We start from the raw sequence: 18,160 nt of genomic DNA, 5'->3' as shown, positions 1-18,160 counted from the left end.
CCGTGCCTACTAATAGGAGACCGATGTTATTTGTGTTGGAAAACTAAATAAAAAATCTTTTATAAATCACATCACAACTTTTAGGATCATCTTGTCTTCTTCTTTTTTTACACCTTAATAACAATTCACTATTTTGTTTAACGTGTTTGATGTAAAAATATGGCTAGTGTTCCAATTTTTTATAGATATAGGAATAACATTAAATCTCGCTAAAAAAAAATCGATGTTCAAATAAAGGAGAAAATGGAGCACAACTACTTTGTCTCTGGAAAAATAAGTAAAACAAAAATAATCATCAAATAATATATTTTATTTACACTTCGATTAATCGTAACTTTCGAATTAAATTTCATATCACTAGCGTATAAGCTATTATCGTGTACATCTAAAACATTACTCTGTATTTACAATTTCCAATTAATTAATTTTATATATAATGTATTGCTAATTTCCATAAAACACTCGTCTTCAAGACACAGCTCAAACTACATGTCTACATGTACATGTAAAAAAACATGTTCGTTGAATTGAAAAACATGTGCGACGCGATCAGAGTGCGTTTACATCTAACGATTTAAGCCATTGAAATTTCGTTGTAAGAAATTATATTTAGTACACGTCTGGTTTTAGCTCGAACATTATTTTTGGCAATGAAATAATTCATTCACGTAACGGCTGTATTGTTTCGTTATAACTTGTACATAAAAACTATAACTGCTATCGTAAAGAAAGTATCAAAAAGCACTATTATTTAAGATTTAGCGCAATAAAATAAAATCATCTAAAAATATTGCAGTATATTGATAGCTATTTGGCAGTAATGGCTAATTATAAATATAATGTGTATAGCAACAAGAGCATAGTTTAGGACTAAAATAACGTTACATTCAGTTGTACAATTTCGTTATTTATTATTTTTCGTTGTTGGATTTCGTTAATTTTAAAGATAATAATTAAAGTTTACAAAACATCTCGTGCTATATTATAAAAGGAACGATTATGAAATGAAACTTCTTTAAGCACTATGAAATTAAAATTTCAAAGTCAAATTTACGTGTAAATTATATAATGTTTTAGTTAAACTGACGCAAAAAAGTTTCACTTCTGTAACGTGTACCACGTTTAGTTGTAATTGCATTTATTTTATTATATTTCGTAACTATATTGTCATAACACGACTATACAGTTGGTTTTACAAAAGAAATATATTCGTTTTCATATCGTATGATATAAACGGGACTTAAATACAGTTTATAAGCGATAATAATTTATCACTAATATTGAATTATAAAGTTATTTAAATACAGAAAATTATAATTACCGTAAATGTAAAGAATTGATTAAATCAATTTATTAACGATACAACGTAACAATATGGAAAAATAAAAAATGCCCCAAAATGTTATCTTGATATAATAAACATTCCTCTAAAAAGTTTTTACTAAAAAATATTAATTATCTGTACAATGTATAGTATATATAAAAACTTACGTAGTAGGAATGGAATTAGAATAAATCTAATTTAATTTTTTCTACATACAATCGAATAAATATTTACAAAAGGAATCTAAAAAAAATTTTCTCGCAAGTTTTGAGCTGACTTTGAGCTTTAAAACTAAAATATTTATGTTACTGTTTAAAAAGATTTACTGAATAGGGCTCTGAATTTACATTTAATACAAAAATGTACTTACATGTGAGCCATTATGTCTAAGCAAATATTGATATGATTTTGTATTTAATATAGTTGTACGGTTTGGGTAATAATTGCTAAAAGCGATGGATTTAAAAAGGTTGTCTTTTAAAGATTCGTTTTTTTTTTACAAATACGAAACAAAAGTTTTAAGTATTCAGAAGAATTAAGAATGTTACAAACACAGACTTATTACGAAAATTATAATCAGTGTTCACAATTTAAAACTAAAAATAAAATAATTTGAATGGTAGTGAATGAATAAAATATATTTTATGTTTATGTTTTAGCTAAAGGTTCGAAATAAAAGTATAAAATAGATAAAGAAGCTCAAATCAGTGTCATAAAAGGTAATTAAAATAGGAATTATGAAGATAAATACTGAATATCTACAAAACGAGTACCAGGACAGCAGTGAGATGTAAGAAGCTTGGATCCTGGCAACGTGTGTTTTTTTTTTCAATTTGTTAAATTGCATTCACAGAACAAAAAATAACTTTATCTATTTCGTAGTCATAACGCAAAACGAGTACCAGGACAACAACAAATCATAAGAAGCCCATGTCGAGTGCGTTGTATAGAGCAGCGATGTCCGAGTGACCGGATATCCTCCAGAAGGGGTAATTCTTAGCTTTCGCCGCCGCTTCCTCATCTTGACCGTCCCCAATGACAACGTAGGTGCACCTCTCCCCAAACCGTTGTTTAATTTTTTCAAAGCATGTTTCTTTTCCTAAAAATTAATAGTTACTTTAATATTTAAAAAAAAATTGGAACGTACGTAATGGATATGTATATTTATATTCAAAGTAAGTTAAAAAAAAGTTTATATGATAAGGTAACTGTTATTTTATAATTATAATTATAGTATTTTTATGATGTTGGCAGACGGGCAAACTTACATCGCCAATGCGCCACTAACCTTGAAAACTAAGATGTTATGTCGCTTGTGCCTGTAGTTACACTGGCTCACTCAAACCGGACAGTAATACTAAGCATTGCTGCTTGGATTAATGAATATCTGATATTTTTAATATTCGTCTATATTATGTAGTAAAGCTGATGAAAATTACCTGTCTTAGTTGCAGAATATATGTTTTCAATAGGGAATACGCCTCCAAGACCAAATAGAAGAACTTTAGCAAGCGCTGGAACTAGTTGTGTTGTCGTCACTAGTACATTCACGCAGTTTTCCCTGCAATCATTTAAAATAATATTTTTTTTAAATAATTATATTATGTTAATGTTACCTATATACTAGTAAAACCGGCCAAGCGTTGCTGCGGATACGTTATACGTCGAATATTATGTATGACAATGTTTAACCAAAAACTTTCTCTGAAACAAACTGAATATAATGGTACAAATTTGATGACAAAATATTCGAAAATTTTTGCGTGATGTGCGTTCAACAAACACAAAACAGCGAACTTTTTATAGAGATCAATTTAAATTTCGTTGGTTTTTTTTAAATTCTGAATTCACGCTTAAACTATTCTTCTGATGATTTTTTTTTTGCTATACTAGCCGTATTCCACGCATATAGATACAAAACTCACCGAATTTTCTTATATTTGAGGTTTTTTTTTTAATCTACGTTATTTACGTCTGTAGACAACCATCTATTTTTATAATTTTAAATATGACTAACATACAAAATCTACAAACTTTCATCCCGTTGGACCCACCGATTAAGGTTGGGCTCTGTATGTCAGTCATTTGAAAATTTAATTATATACACATATTTTATATTCGTTTTGTTTCAGAACGAACATTGGCTTTCTAGAAGATTATCTATTTTTATTTTATAAAAAAATTATGTATGTTAATGTAATCTTCCGAAGATATTTTATTCAAGTTTTTATAAATGTTTATAGGATTATTATTAACAGATAAGTCGCAATAAAACTGTTTTAAGATGTGTAATGTGTTGTGTATGTGAACTCAGAAATTTCCAAGAGATATTAAAGTTCACATAAATAAACTTGAAAATCTTCGATAGTAAATAAATATATTTTAATCAAGAACTTTTCTAGTGCATAATATAGCTGAGCTATTAGCACACTACTAGAAAATATATCTTATGTTTGTCTATCGCAATTTTTTTTTGCAATTGGAATAGTTTTTAGATAGAACTTTTGTGATACAGTTATATTCTACATATTTAAAAAAAAAATATTTGCACGTTATACCTTGAGTTAATCATGTTGAGGCACTTGCAAGCAAGTGTGAGCCAGTTGTCCGTTGCTTGTTCCAACTCTGCTCTTAACTGTAACCATTGTTCTCTCTTCGTTGGACCTAATAAACCACCCACACTGAAATAATACATTTCATTGTTTTAATAAAAGTAAAAGACCTATGATAACCATAATAACAAGTAAATCAATTCAGGAATTTTCGCTTTTATAATAGCAACATTTTAAATAATTGAATGCTTCATTTATTAGGTTAGTTTAATGCACAGTTATTGGTTTTCTTCTTCTTGTAGAAGTTTTATTCCACTGGTAGTTTATGAATGGAATTGTTGTTTTTTATATTTGTCATAAACCAACGCACCTATTTCTGTAATTGTTATAAGTGTCCTTTATTTTTCGGTATCGGAAAGCCAGCTTTCTCATCCAGTCGACGCCGCCGCGGACACCAGGAGCGCATAAGCCGGTGTTAGGTGCGGCGCTCGCGTGAAATCCATCCGAGGCGAAGTTGTACGCGGATAGGTCTTGACCATTGTCATCAGCCGCCACTGCATCTATGTGTTCCTGGTCACAATCCTGTAACATATTATCTATTTATTACATAGACTGACTGATTGATACTGGTATATATATGTGTAATTGAGTATGTAGGTATATTGTTAATATTAAAATTACATTGTTAGACACAGGTGGTCATTACTGGGTTTTTAGTGTTTAGATACGACTGATATTTCTCTTTCTTTCATCATTAATTTGACATCAAAGAGAAAAAGACAAAACATTTTTATACATTACTTACTCTCTAAACAATTTTTACAAGAAAAGCCATAAGCTTCTTAATTTAAAAAACTATATAAGTATCAGTATAACACCAGTTGATGTTGACAAAAGTATGAAAAGTACCTCAACATCATTAAAGAAGAAATGTGTGTCAGCTAAGCTGAATATCATCTCTTCCATTCTGAAGCCTAATTGCACTATCTGCTGTGTATCCTGCAAAGACATAATAAAAATTATTAATATTAAAAACAAAGAAATGTATAGTTAAAAGAATATATGATAAGAAAATGCAGATTGCAAATACTAATTGATCAAAAACAGTAAAATTGCAACTGTTTTTGATCTGAAAGGGTTGCTTTTAATAGGATTAAAAGTCTTAATTTCGTACAAAAAACTCAGGGACTAACGAAACTACTTACCTTATTGTACTTAGTTGCATATGTGCCCGTGAGAAGTGAGTGGAAAATTATAATTGTTTCATCCAAATCCCATATAAAGACTCTTTCTGTCGTAGGCTCGGGGACGTGTTGTGCTGGTGAAGATGATGTGTTACGACGACCCCGACCCCGTGATCTGCTTGCTGTGCTTTCACTGCGAACAATACATGAATAAACATAAAATAATAATAATATATATAATCTTTTTACAAAGCTTTAATTAATAAATAAATATTAATTTGATAACACAACAGTATAAATTAAGTATAAGACACATTAACATTTCACAAACATTGACAATGCAATCACTAATAACTTAAATATTGCCCGCATCAGGTAGCTATCACATTATATTTTAATTACTAAATTGGTATATGGGTTAACAAAAAAAATATGTTAAATATGATTTCAATTCTTAGAATAAATATTAATTATTAATAAAATGGCTATCATAATACAGTGTTTAGTTGCATGCACGGACAAAAAGTAACTAGTATCTCATAGACATGCAGTTATTGTTCAGCATTTTAAAATTAGCTAACCCAGAGTTTTCTCTGCATCTCCGACTGGCTGGATGCACTTCATTCTTAATTGGAGACAGCGGAGTATCATTTAGAGTTGGCAGCATTGATGATGGAGATTCTATAACAAGTTATTTGAGATTCTATAAAATAAATAGATTTTATGCTATTTATTAAATGATGTAAATAATAATCAATGCAACTTGAATTCACAGCCCCTATTATCTAAATAGTAAAATTGAAGTTATGTGGCTAAATAACATAACTTAACCTACCTATTCATAGTTTTAAATAATGCTTTTATTACATACATACATAACTTAGGTGGGTTATTCATAAAAAAAACCATAAATATAATTAGTAATATTGGCAGAACTGGTAGTTTATTCTTATAAATATTTCACACGATACGAGCAATCTTACTGTTTTCAAGTATTCGTTTTGAGGTAAAACAGAGCAACGCAAATGTTACAGGATCCAAATGGATGAACTATTAAACAATTGGTTCGCATTAATAACAAAATTGATTTGAAATTGATTTGGTCTAAAACATACACTTGTTGTTAAAGTCTTTTACAAGAAGCCTATATAAATAAAACCACTTATGTTCACTACCATTGAGCATGCATGTAATATTATAGTCTAGCTTTATTTTTGTATAATAATATATTGCTCTAATTGACTGTAATTAATTATGTGTGCTGAATAATAAATAAATAAATCATTAAAGTAACTGTTAGACCATTACCCATGTTTCATGTCTTTTCTGTATTCCTAGTACATATATGTATATTCCATATAAGATTTATCACGTGTGACAAATGTGATTCTGTCATTAATATATAAATTTATAATGAGGGTTGTAATGTTTTATTCCATAAATATATAGACAAATCGTAAGAAATATAATTAAACTGCGTTTTTTATTGTTATAAACAAATGGCTATGATTAATACACATTTTACATCAATTTTGTTATCTTCTTAAATGGAAATGTTCATAGATGAGTTCTTAATATAACACATTGCCTTTAAAAACGTTATACGATACCTCCAAACTGATAGATAATTATTTTCTGTATTAAAATAACTTTATTAAACTTTACATTAAGATTATGTTTTGAACAATAAAATAAGTTTATTTCAATAAGTTAATTACCGTGGTCACTGTCAGAATCCGGCCAATAGTCAGAATTATCATCATGATTCTCTTTTAATTCAGTTTGACTATCCTCTGTCTTTCTACGCTTGTTTGGTAAATTTTCCTTAACCATAGTTGGACACTAGTTTATTGAAAAATATTCTTTACAATAAAATAATAAAACGGTAATAAGAAAACAGTATTATCTATATCATGTCATTGAAAATGTTCACAATAAAATTATATTTAAGTAAATAAAAACACAAGCAGCGCACGAACGAAAACAAACTCACAAAACTAAACGTCAACTTTATTTCTAATTCTAAATTCCAATTTGACAGCGATGAGTAAGTTAGTCTGTTCTCGATAACCAATACTATACACCTGTGATGACAACCTAAAATGTTTTTTCTACAGTTACGATAAGTGTCATTTTAGTAAATGTAGGGTAGGTAGTTTGTTTTTGATGTCAAATAAATTTTAATTATGGATGTGTTCAAAATAATACAACAAATAACATTCATACAATATAATATAAATTAATTAAATTAAAATTACCAGATAAAGTTCCACCGAGATGATATGATGTATGCCCAGCACTGCCACTGCTGCTAGGGGAACTAACATAGGGTGAGTAACTAGGGGTGGCGTAGTAACCGCCATATTGGGCGACGCTGTGATCGGCGTAACCTGTTGCGTAACTGCTGTAATCCTGTACAAAATTAATGCTTTCATGAGGTTGTATTTTAAAAGGCATTCATGATTATATCTTTTTTAAGGTTTTAGTCTAATATTGTTAAATTGAATAGCTGAGAAATATTCATATTTTTTAGTCAACGTTTTTCAACATTGTCGCTAGATGGCGACACTGATGTAGTTTTTGTCTTCATTTTACCGGAAATTTGAATTAGAAATGATTAAGTGTTGTGCGAAATAATACAACACCGTATATAATTACGAGCTACTGATAATTAACTGAACCGATTTGGATGGAAAGTAAAACCAAACGGAACCATACATAAAATAACTTTATTTTAATGTTTTCATTTTAAAGTTTTCAAATGTAGTGTTGTTTTTCTATTTGTATGTTAGGAATAAAATTTTACCTGTTGTGTATTCGTAAATGACTGCGTTAGACCACCGTTATAAGATGGATAGTACGGCGAGGGTTGAGTTGCGAAGTTACCAGGTACTGAGCCAACGCTGCCGACACCATAGCTCAAGTACGTCGGTGTAGCCTTACACGATGATCTAAATTAGTTAGAATAGTTTTGATTTTTTTACATTTAAGCGTCACACTATTAAAATTAAATGTATTATTTATTCATCAACAGACAAAGGTATAAAATAGAAAGTTGAGTGTTATTTAATCGAAAAAGTTACCTATTATTAGTGTTGTGCGGTGGCGGGTAGGCCGCGTACGGCTGATTGTACAATGTGGAACCAACGTATGACGAAGCCGTTCCGCCGCCTCCATACTGCTGCATACTATAAAAACAATATATTTTAAATACTTTTTATTACAATTTACATTACATACATTACATTAACAGCCTGTAAATTTCTCACTGCTGGGCTAAGGCCTCCTCTCCCTTTGAGGAGAAGGTTTACAATTACTAAGTAATAATATCACAATTCGACGCTAATTTATTTTTATTACGAATTTCGAACGAAATAAGGCGACATAAACAATGATATCGTACTAAATATAATATTGTATGTATATTGTATATGTAAATATAATATAATATCGGTTTACGTCTACTTTACACAAAACCTTCAATTAATTTTTCACATAAACCTTCCTAATAAATCACTTCGTCCATTGTTAAAAACCGTTAGGTAATTATTGACTTTATTTCTTTAAGCAGACAGAGAAGATGAGAGACTTTTTTTATAAAATCATGACTTCTTTAATTGACCTTCTTTCGTCAAACCTACTCCATAATTTTAGGTAAGAATGTTAAGATACGGTAGCAATGAACTACGCCCACTAATAACGCAGCCCAGTTTAATTAGCACATTAATACAATTAAGTCTCATAAAATTTTGGTGTATTTCCTTTTTGAGGCTTCTCGCAAATCCTCTAACGTTCATTAATTTCTTATTGGATAAACGAATCGAATAGCTTCCTATAAGACTTGTCTTTCAGCGAATATTTTGAAATGTGAATTGATTTTCAACATTTTTTTTAACTGGTAAGTATATATTTTAAATAAGTACATTTTTATAATTATATGTATAATTGCATGTTTTATAAAAAAATTAAATCTCCATTCTGAAACGACGATCGCTTCTAGTATAGATAATAAAAATTTTGTAGAATATTTAATAAGAAAATCCGCATCTTCGAATTTATAATGGTAAAAATAATCTTGTTCGATTAAAATAGTTCGCAAGAACTTCAATGAAGTCGGTTTTCATTTGATTTCGAATAATATTCAACACAACTCTATACCGATGATAACGTTATGGAGCTTTTGAAAAAAATTGTCTTTAAAAAAAGGTTTTTTGTTGTTTTATACAGTTTTTATATTCGTTCCGTGATATTATTTAGTACGAATACTACGTAACTTACCTATTATAATACTGGTAAGGCAGCGTGGACTGGTCGTACGGAAGCGATTCACCGTACAACGCCACGTCTGCTTCGCACAGCCCGGGGCTGCGCACCTCGCTCTTGACACCACCCCCTAATGTCACATTTAATATAATAAAGTGGATTGAAAAGTGAACAGTCTCTATGGAAACAGTTTTTTCGTTATTGTTTTATAAGAATTCTTCGAACGGAAAATCTTTGAATACATTTAATTCGAACTTTGAACCGTTAATGATTATTAATGATTTTATATGCCTCTTTTATTTCGTGGCTAGCTCATGAGAATGCAGAATGCAAGATCCTACTTCAATATCTACTAAAATTTGATCGGATTTTCTTTTAATAAGTTCTTAGTAGCAGCTCAGAAAATTGGAAGTGCTAAATTCCCGTGCAATGGAAAACATAAAAGCCACTGATCGGGTGCTTAATTTCTCTTTGGTTGTAATTACCATCACATAGGAATGATTGAGAGAAAATCGAGATTTGACTTACTATGTACATTATTCTACTACAATTATATTAATATTTACCCGTGCTATCCTCATTCATCAACCAGGCGACAGCTGACGACGATGTCGTTGAACACAATCCACCAGTCGACGTCAAAGGTAGAGCCAGACCGGCCAGCGAAGAGCTCGTTGCGCATCCGTTCGCTAAATTGCAACTCTCTACTTCCGAACTATTCGGTAAGTTTAAGCCGTCCACTGAATTCAAACTTAAAGGGTTGTTAGCTGATGTTGTCGTGTTTTGAAATAGTGTAGTAGCTCCTGACACTAGAAGCGCTGGTAACGTTGCATCCTGCAGCAATGATGGCGGAGAGTCAGACGTAGATTCTGATTCGCATGGACTTGTATTGACTTCTCCCGACAACCTATGAAAAAAAAAACATTAATAAAGCAAAAAATAATTTTAATAAAGCGCTTACGGCTTAACACGATATCGGAATAAAAAACCATTAACCGGAGTTGTTTACGAAGACGCGTCTTTTATAAACAGTCGCTCGTCTAAAATGTCTTAATTTCGGTAAGCGGTAAGTAAACAAACAACTTTAACGTGACTGTAAAAAAGTTATGACATATACAGCATCGGCTACAAAAAATAAATATCTCTATTTAAAATCTCAATTAGGTATGTTTCGGGATCGGTACAAAACTGATTGTACCAATTAAGATATGATTTCTGGTATTAAATCACGCTCTGTGTATTTTAAATTATAAACCATAAAATGTAATCACCAAAATCAAATAGCAGATGCCTGAACAGACCCCTCATATCTCATATAATGTACTTAGGGGATTTATCTAACAAAATGTTTACACGTGTTTCCATTAATTTAGCTTGTTATCAACGCCTATGAACGCGCTCGCGCCATTTAATCAACTCCCTTCTGTCACACTTGACAGCTGGAGTGTGACGTCACGGGTCACACACTTGTTCTATATTAAAATAACAACTTTTTTTTTTAAATTAGATGAAACCTTGTTTTATTATGTCTTTATTACCAGTTACCTATTTTTTTATTTAGTTTCATAGAATTCTCAGATATAAATAACATGATAAATCATTTTTAATAATGCCACACCTATAATTAAAATATGTGAAATATACTACGTAATCAAATTAATATAATCAATGGAAATGTATACTAATGGCTCGATATGACTACTTTTTGTTTTATACCAGATGTTTTATTGCTCTCAAAATACTCACGTCGAATACGAATTATGAGCATAATTTGTAGATATTTATAATTCATTTGACTATATAGACATTAAGAAGGGGCGAAGTTGATATAAAATTCAGTTTCTAATATTCTTAAAAATGTTTAATTTCACGAGGAAACAAACTGTTCCTCAGCCTGTCATTACGTATAATAAATAACACAATGCGTATTTATAATATTCATCAGTCGGTCGGGAAGTCGAACACCATGGCCTTTGTCTAGAAAAAAGAACCCCTGTTTATATTGGTTCGCGCCTTTTTTCAAGTGTCACTTTGCTTTTTGCCGCCACTTCAAGAGTTGCCTACAAACAACACTATCGTATATCAAAAGAACACTCCGGAGCGGAATCGCTGTTAATGTTGGCAGCATTGTCACTATCTTTTTAATTGAAAGCTTTTTTTAATGTTTCGGCTCTTTTTCACTGAGTCTTTTTACTTGAAGTAGTCGTCGTAAAACTGTTCTTAAATTGTCGTAACAAAAGACTTCAAAGGTTTTGATAGTTGGCCGTCCTAGTGTAAAGAATGACAATCCATATGGTGCAATGATTTACTTGACACATTTTTAGTTTTACGCTCTGTGAGTGAAACTGTGATGTTACTGTAAATTAGTTGTTACTACAAGCTGGACAGTCTAATATCGGTATTAATTTAAATATCATATTATAAAATATCTTCTTTCGCCTATTGGCGTTAACTCTATCGCCATTGTATGTTATTCTATTCGTTTGACTAAACTATAAACATCATAAAATATTCGTTTTGATTAACAACTAACTACCGAGTTACTTGCCGATTTTTCTCGGTAGAATCTACATTACGAACCGGCGGTGGTAGCTTTGCGTTTAATACTTAAGTGCTTGCAAAAGCCTACTTGAATAAAATATATTTCAATTTGATTTGCTTCACGTAAATGCCTAATTTATAAATTATTTTTAAGAACATTTAATTTTTTGCTTAATTTTAAATAAACAATCTGTTTAAAAGAGGTTTTAAAACGTAATGTAAGTTATTATTTCGACTAATCCTATACAAGCATATGAAACGTAAACAATAAACTCTCACTGCCCTTTGACAAGGACACAATGGCCGGCACACTCCATGCTTAAAGAAAAAATAATAAGTGCTCGTTGTAAGCCGACCAAATGCTATGGGTTCTGCAGGTTAAACGTAAAATATAAACAGATTTGTGTTATCGTGCTAATGATAGAGTTGAGTTAGTTATCGATTAACACATATTTATTACAGATACATAATATCGAAGGGTTTTTGATATTATTTTATTTTTTTATCGGGTATTTATATCAAATTAAATTATCCTTTATATAAAGAAACTTTTAAAAGTGTTTTTGAATCAATAGATTAGTAGATATATTCACAAGATTAAATTGTATAATGTAAATTGAAGAAACGGCAATAATTTCGGTAGTTACGTATTTCATAAATAAAAAAAATTTTTTTTTTTTTTATAAACATTTAAGTTTATCTAAATAAACGTATTTATAATATTATTAATTCACTCTTTTTATCACCTCTTTAACGAATTCTATAATTTTTTACTAATGAATATACCCTTATAACGATACCTCTGTTTAATCTATTCTATTCGAAATACACATTTTTTGTTTTTTTTTCTCTTTAGAACTTACATTTAAACTCCTTGCATATTTTTTTCAATTGAAGATTAAATAAGCGGAATCCTAAAATGTAGACCCTCTAGCAACCGCCATTTGGCGTCCACGTGTCAAACTTTCGGTTGCTAGAATATTAATTGCTAATTCCTTTTTTTACACACAATATATTTATTAAATGTCATGAACACTAATGTCTCTAACATCATTAGTTGTAAATGTTTTATCAGTACTTGGCCAACTATTATATAATATTTTTCGGTTAAAAATTCATCAACTTAAAATTTATTTGATTTTATTCAGACCTTTGTGTATTTTTTTATGTTGTAACATTATATATATTTACTTGATGGTAGGGCTTTGTGCAAGCCCGTCTGGGTAGGTACCATCCACTCATCAGATATTCTACCGCCAAATAACAGTATCTACTCCGTATTTTTGTGTTCCAGTTAGAAGGGTGACCGAGCCAGTGTTGTGCCGACAGGCACAAGGGACATACCATCTTAGTTCCCAAGGTTGGTGGCGCATAGGTGATGTAAGAAATGGTTAATATTTCTTACAGCGCCTTTGTCTATGGGCGGTGGTGACCACTTACCATCAGGTGGCCCATATGCTCGTCCGCCAAACAATGCCATAAAATTTTTTATTATTAATATTATTAATATACGCCCATGTAACTGAAATTTAAATTGATACGCTAAACCGGCAATAACAACAAAATATATCATAGACCAAGAGGAAGAAAAATAAAAATAAACTCCGTTAAACATCTAACGCGTCATACGATATCTTAAATCCTGTCTGTCAAAACGTTAAAAAAATTATAACATGTAACGAAACGGAATTGCGTAAAAAATGATTTATTATATTACATACAAAACATCAGCCGTTTTTAATAAATTCCTTTCGAATACTTAAAAACCTTGTGGAACGTCGTGTTAACCACTAATTAACCCAACAAATGTGTCCTAAGTTGGAATGCTGCTCGTTAAATAGTTAGAACTGATTTTAGCTTTTTTATATTCGTTTCTAAAGATTTAAATATCAAAGATAACGCAAGATTATAAATTAAGAAATGCTTAAAAAAATATGTTTTATTAGTTCTCCTTATAGTTATTAAGATAAATTAATAATGATTAATAGTAATAATAAACCAAGTACACAATTATATTTTAAAAAAAAACTTAAGAAAGTATGTCCCTCGTGTATCCAATGAATAATTTTAACAAAGTTCAGCGAACATTTATATATAAATAAACAATTTTACTGAGATATTCACTGAATAGCAAACTAAATCCAATCTCCGAACATCTTCAAAATCGACACGTTGTAACACAAAACCTATTGTGTATTTGAATCACTTCCTTTGATCAGGGCGTGATAATTTGCGAAGCTCTCAATAAAGGGAGTGTCCCATTCGGGAATTTTACTAAGTAGCTCTTTTCACGGCAATTGTGTATCTACAATATGGGGATTACACGCAGATTATGGACCCTTTTTATTGTGATATGAAAGAGGCTCTGCGTGACGCACAGCCTTTTTGAGTGAGGTTTGATTTAAAACTGGTGTAGTGGAAAGGTGAAGTATTTATAATAGTTATATAGAGTTCAGATACTTGATCAAATTGAGTCAGTATTGATTATTCAATATTTGTGCAATTCTAAAGAAAAATAACTATTCAAGCTTCATTATTACAAGTCTAAAGTTATCTAAAAAATATTTTATACTATAAGGTAATGGTATAGTATAATGCAAATTTATTTAAAATTTCTAATCATTTTTTATGTTCATAATAAATATAAAAAAAATATTTTAAAATAAAATAGCCTGTACAATTCGAAATGGTCCCCGTCAAAAGGTCATTTAAACTGAACGCAGCTATAAAATAACGTGCAAAACGACACGCGCAGCTGACAATCAAAATTGCCAACATTACGAACATGCAAATGTAAGGAAATAATTTAAACATGAGTCGTTCACGCAACGACGAAATAAATATATTTTACAGTTATTCCTATTTATATTTCCAGTAAAAAAAATAATAAAATTCAAAATATCTGTATAATCTATCAATCAATTAATGTTGTTGATTTAATTAATTAATTGCTTTGCCCATTTTTATTTTATTTCTTTAATATATATATTGTAATTTAAATATTATATTTTATGATATATTTTGTTTTTTAATGTTACTGATTTATATTTAAACACTTACCGTACATCAGTGCCCGAATCGGGTCTCGATCGCTTTGCCTGTAACAATAAAAGACATTTTTTATTGTCTATTCATGTAATACTCATTTATTGGCGACCAGAACCATAACTAAGTATTTATTATTTAGCTGTTGTCGGTACATATTGTAACAAAGAACAATATATTATATGTTCTGGGTCTAGTCTGGAGCAGGACAAAATGGTTTCTTCAAAAAAATATGGATTGTTTGATTGTAATTTTATAAATGAATTACTTAGTCTAAAATGAAATCCCAACTACATATTATATCATTTCTATACAATCTGGTATAAAATGAAAAGGGTTGCTACCACAAAAAAAGAACAAATTTATATTATGTTTTTGATGTAGCTTAAATAATGTTTTTTTAAGACACCACCTCCACCCTATAATCATGCATACTTTATACATAACCCACAAAAAAAGTATATCACCGTAATTATTCCACCACCAATAAAACAGCCAAATTTGATCGTAATCATGCAACATTACTCTCATTACAAATTAAACGTCATTATCAAATATAAAAACGGTTTTTTTTATCGTCGAAGTAGGTAAATAAACCTTAGATTTACGTATTTCATGCGATTTGCTAATAACACAGCAATATTGTACACTACTAAGAGTTTATGATTAATATATCTTTATTTATAATAGAACACTATTGCACAAATAATTATTTCCACTTTAATTTTACTTCTATAATTCCGATAACAGTTTCGTCGACGTTCAAAATGCCATTTTTTCGCAAATCTATAGTGAATATAATAGACTAATCAATCTTTCGACCAATGATATCGTGTCAATTTGCTGTCAAATGTTGTTTATTTGGATATTTTCCTGTTATTTTTGGAATATAGTACACATATATTGATTTCGTGAGAAATTTGAAGATCTGCGATCAATTTTGATGCACATTTATTTATTATCTCAACAATATACGTATATTATTATTTTTAAGATTCAGTTTTACAAAAATAATGATTTATTTAAATTAATTATTTAAAATAGATTTTTCATATTTATACGATATGATTAAGAAAATACTAGAACATCATAAATATTAGAGCGAGTGTAAAATTCTCTTCCACATACATAATGTTATTATTTATACTGTTTTTTATAAACTTCTGGTTTCTAGGAAATTCCTTCACAACTGTATGTACTTGTACAATGTACATATTGTGTCTTAATAAATGTCGTAGGTTCTTGCCAATTTACGTCTCAGCTATGTATCGCTTTAAAAGTTTATTAAAAGTGAAAGAGGTTAATAACGATTAAAGATTTTATTAATAGTAAACCAATAGTAACTAAATAAAATAAAAACTGCCACTTCCCTAGTTAGCTGTTCTGATAAAATATTGAATTATATAAAAAATATTACTGCGACCATTAAATATGTTTATTGATTATATAAGTCCCAGAAAGCGTTCTCACAAATTCCCATATAAAATGAATGTCTAACAAGTCAACGTAAACCCATAACGGTTAATAAACACAACTTTTCTAACCTACAAGAGATCCAAGATAAAACTTATGCTATAAATAATAAAACTTCTAAATGTCTACCTCAGATCAAGATTAGGGTAACAACATTAATAAAATCAAGCCGAATTTATTTTACAACCAAGAGGGCGCCACCGTGTCTCTTTTGATTTAGGAATATAAATTAAGATGACTATAAACTGAAATATGTCTTATTCATAGGATTCACGTATTAGTTTCGAGTGGCTTTTGTTATCAATTACTAAAACATTTTTGTGCATCGTTCAACATGTTTTCACGTCCTTTAAAGTTATGATTGCCTGGTACTTTTGGTACACATTTGTAGCAATTTATTTAAGAATTTTTTAGCACCATTTTTGTTTTTTTTTTTTTGGTGGGTAGAGTTGTTAAGTAAAACAGACAAGAGTGGTTTCATTTTGTTTTTGATAAAATAAAATATGCTTCATTTTAAATATATTTTATTTATCTTTAAGGCTAAATTTAAATTTTTTTGCTCTTTGACGCATTTATTAAATATTCTGATTGTATGTCAATTTTGCCGTAGGTAATTTGTGTTATGGATCGTTAATAAAATTAGAAAAGGAATGGATGGTAATTATCAAATTATGTATGCAACAATTTCTAACGACAAACAAATTTTGTATTTTTTTAATATGATTAGCTCTCTTAACTGTCATTGACGTTATCAATCTATTAAAAAATCATTAGGACATTCGTTATAAACTCTCTAAGTGTTTTTGTACGTGTATTAAAATATCTTAAGAAAGTAATCCCAGATTCATTTGAAATCAAACTGCAGGAGATGTGTTTTTAGCATGTCTCTCTATGTAGATTGTGACTGCTGGTATACAAAATAATAATTTGTAGAGAAAATCGTTAGTTAAGAAGGACATTTTTATGTATAAGTGAGGAAGGGAAAGAGAACGCCTAATCCTAATCGTTAAAACTCAAAAAAATACAATATTAATTTATTACATACTAAATGAGAAATATTTTTTATGTAAATCACTAGGGATGTAAAAATATTTTTTTGTCCACCAGGATTGCAGTAGTAAATAGACAAACCTATGCGAACTACAAAAGTTAAGTCACCAGGGTCACATAGCCTCGAAGAGGTGTCGCGTGTGAGAAGACGTAAATCACCGTGCGCATAACGCGAGGTGTGAGGCCGGCCGATCTCGCGATAGGCCTTTAATTTATACGTTTTACGCGGCGACAACGCGCCCGCGCGCTTCGTGATCATTTGTTACACAGGCTGCTCCATGCATTCCTTTTTAAATACATTATATTGATGTGGTGTTCAACATGTTGGTTATCAAAATTGTTAAGGATTCACGATTATTTGGGTTATTATAATATAGATTACATCTTTTCTTTAATAGTTATGTTATTATATTGCGTAAATCTTTTTTGTTTTATAATTTGTTTCTATAATGGTTGTGCTGTGTTCTAGCTACATTGTAATATTCTTAAAAGATAAATAAAAATCATGAAATGCATATAAACAGGGTTCTTCGTATTCTCCGAAGCTTACATAAAACATGTCACAGGCCATATAAAATGATATATTAAAAGCAATTAATCTTAGGAGCAGCCTGTAATCTAAACACATCGAACAAAACTGTTATTTATTTATACGTAATACGTTTATTGTTTTATCTCATTTTATTTACGATTTGGGACTCCTCGTCTGGTCCCGTCGCGCTCCCGAG

At 30.0% G+C, this 18,160-nt stretch overlaps 1 protein-coding gene across 3 annotated transcripts in view; it reads right to left on the bottom strand.

The window, feature by feature from the left end:
- Positions 1-289: 289 nt before the first annotated feature.
- LOC113403510 (eyes absent homolog 2) overlaps positions 290-18,160 on the bottom strand; it is a 41,093-nt gene continuing 23,222 nt past the window's right edge. For all 3 annotated transcript variants that reach the window (XM_026644089.2, XM_026644092.2, XM_026644091.2), the window contains 13 exons: positions 14,925-14,962; positions 9,890-10,230; positions 9,339-9,453; positions 8,144-8,248; positions 7,867-8,011; positions 7,319-7,472; positions 5,642-5,741; positions 5,082-5,253; positions 4,786-4,875; positions 4,247-4,458; positions 3,883-4,005; positions 2,764-2,885; positions 290-2,423 (listed from right to left, as the gene is read on the bottom strand). In XM_026644089.2, the coding sequence (XP_026499874.1) occupies positions 2,242-2,423; positions 2,764-2,885; positions 3,883-4,005; positions 4,247-4,458; positions 4,786-4,875; positions 5,082-5,253; positions 5,642-5,741; positions 7,319-7,472; positions 7,867-8,011; positions 8,144-8,248; positions 9,339-9,453; positions 9,890-10,230; positions 14,925-14,962 (1,899 nt within the window). In that variant the 3' untranslated portion in view covers positions 290-2,241. The remainder of the gene's footprint in view (positions 2,424-2,763; positions 2,886-3,882; positions 4,006-4,246; positions 4,459-4,785; positions 4,876-5,081; positions 5,254-5,641; positions 5,742-7,318; positions 7,473-7,866; positions 8,012-8,143; positions 8,249-9,338; positions 9,454-9,889; positions 10,231-14,924; positions 14,963-18,160) is intronic.

The sequence above is a fragment of the Vanessa tameamea genome, chromosome 25 (genome assembly GCF_037043105.1).
Source record: "Vanessa tameamea isolate UH-Manoa-2023 chromosome 25, ilVanTame1 primary haplotype, whole genome shotgun sequence".
NCBI lineage: Eukaryota > Metazoa > Arthropoda > Insecta > Lepidoptera > Nymphalidae > Vanessa > Vanessa tameamea.
Note: the sequence above shows the minus strand (reverse complement) of the source record. Positions and strands in the feature narration are given on the sequence as shown.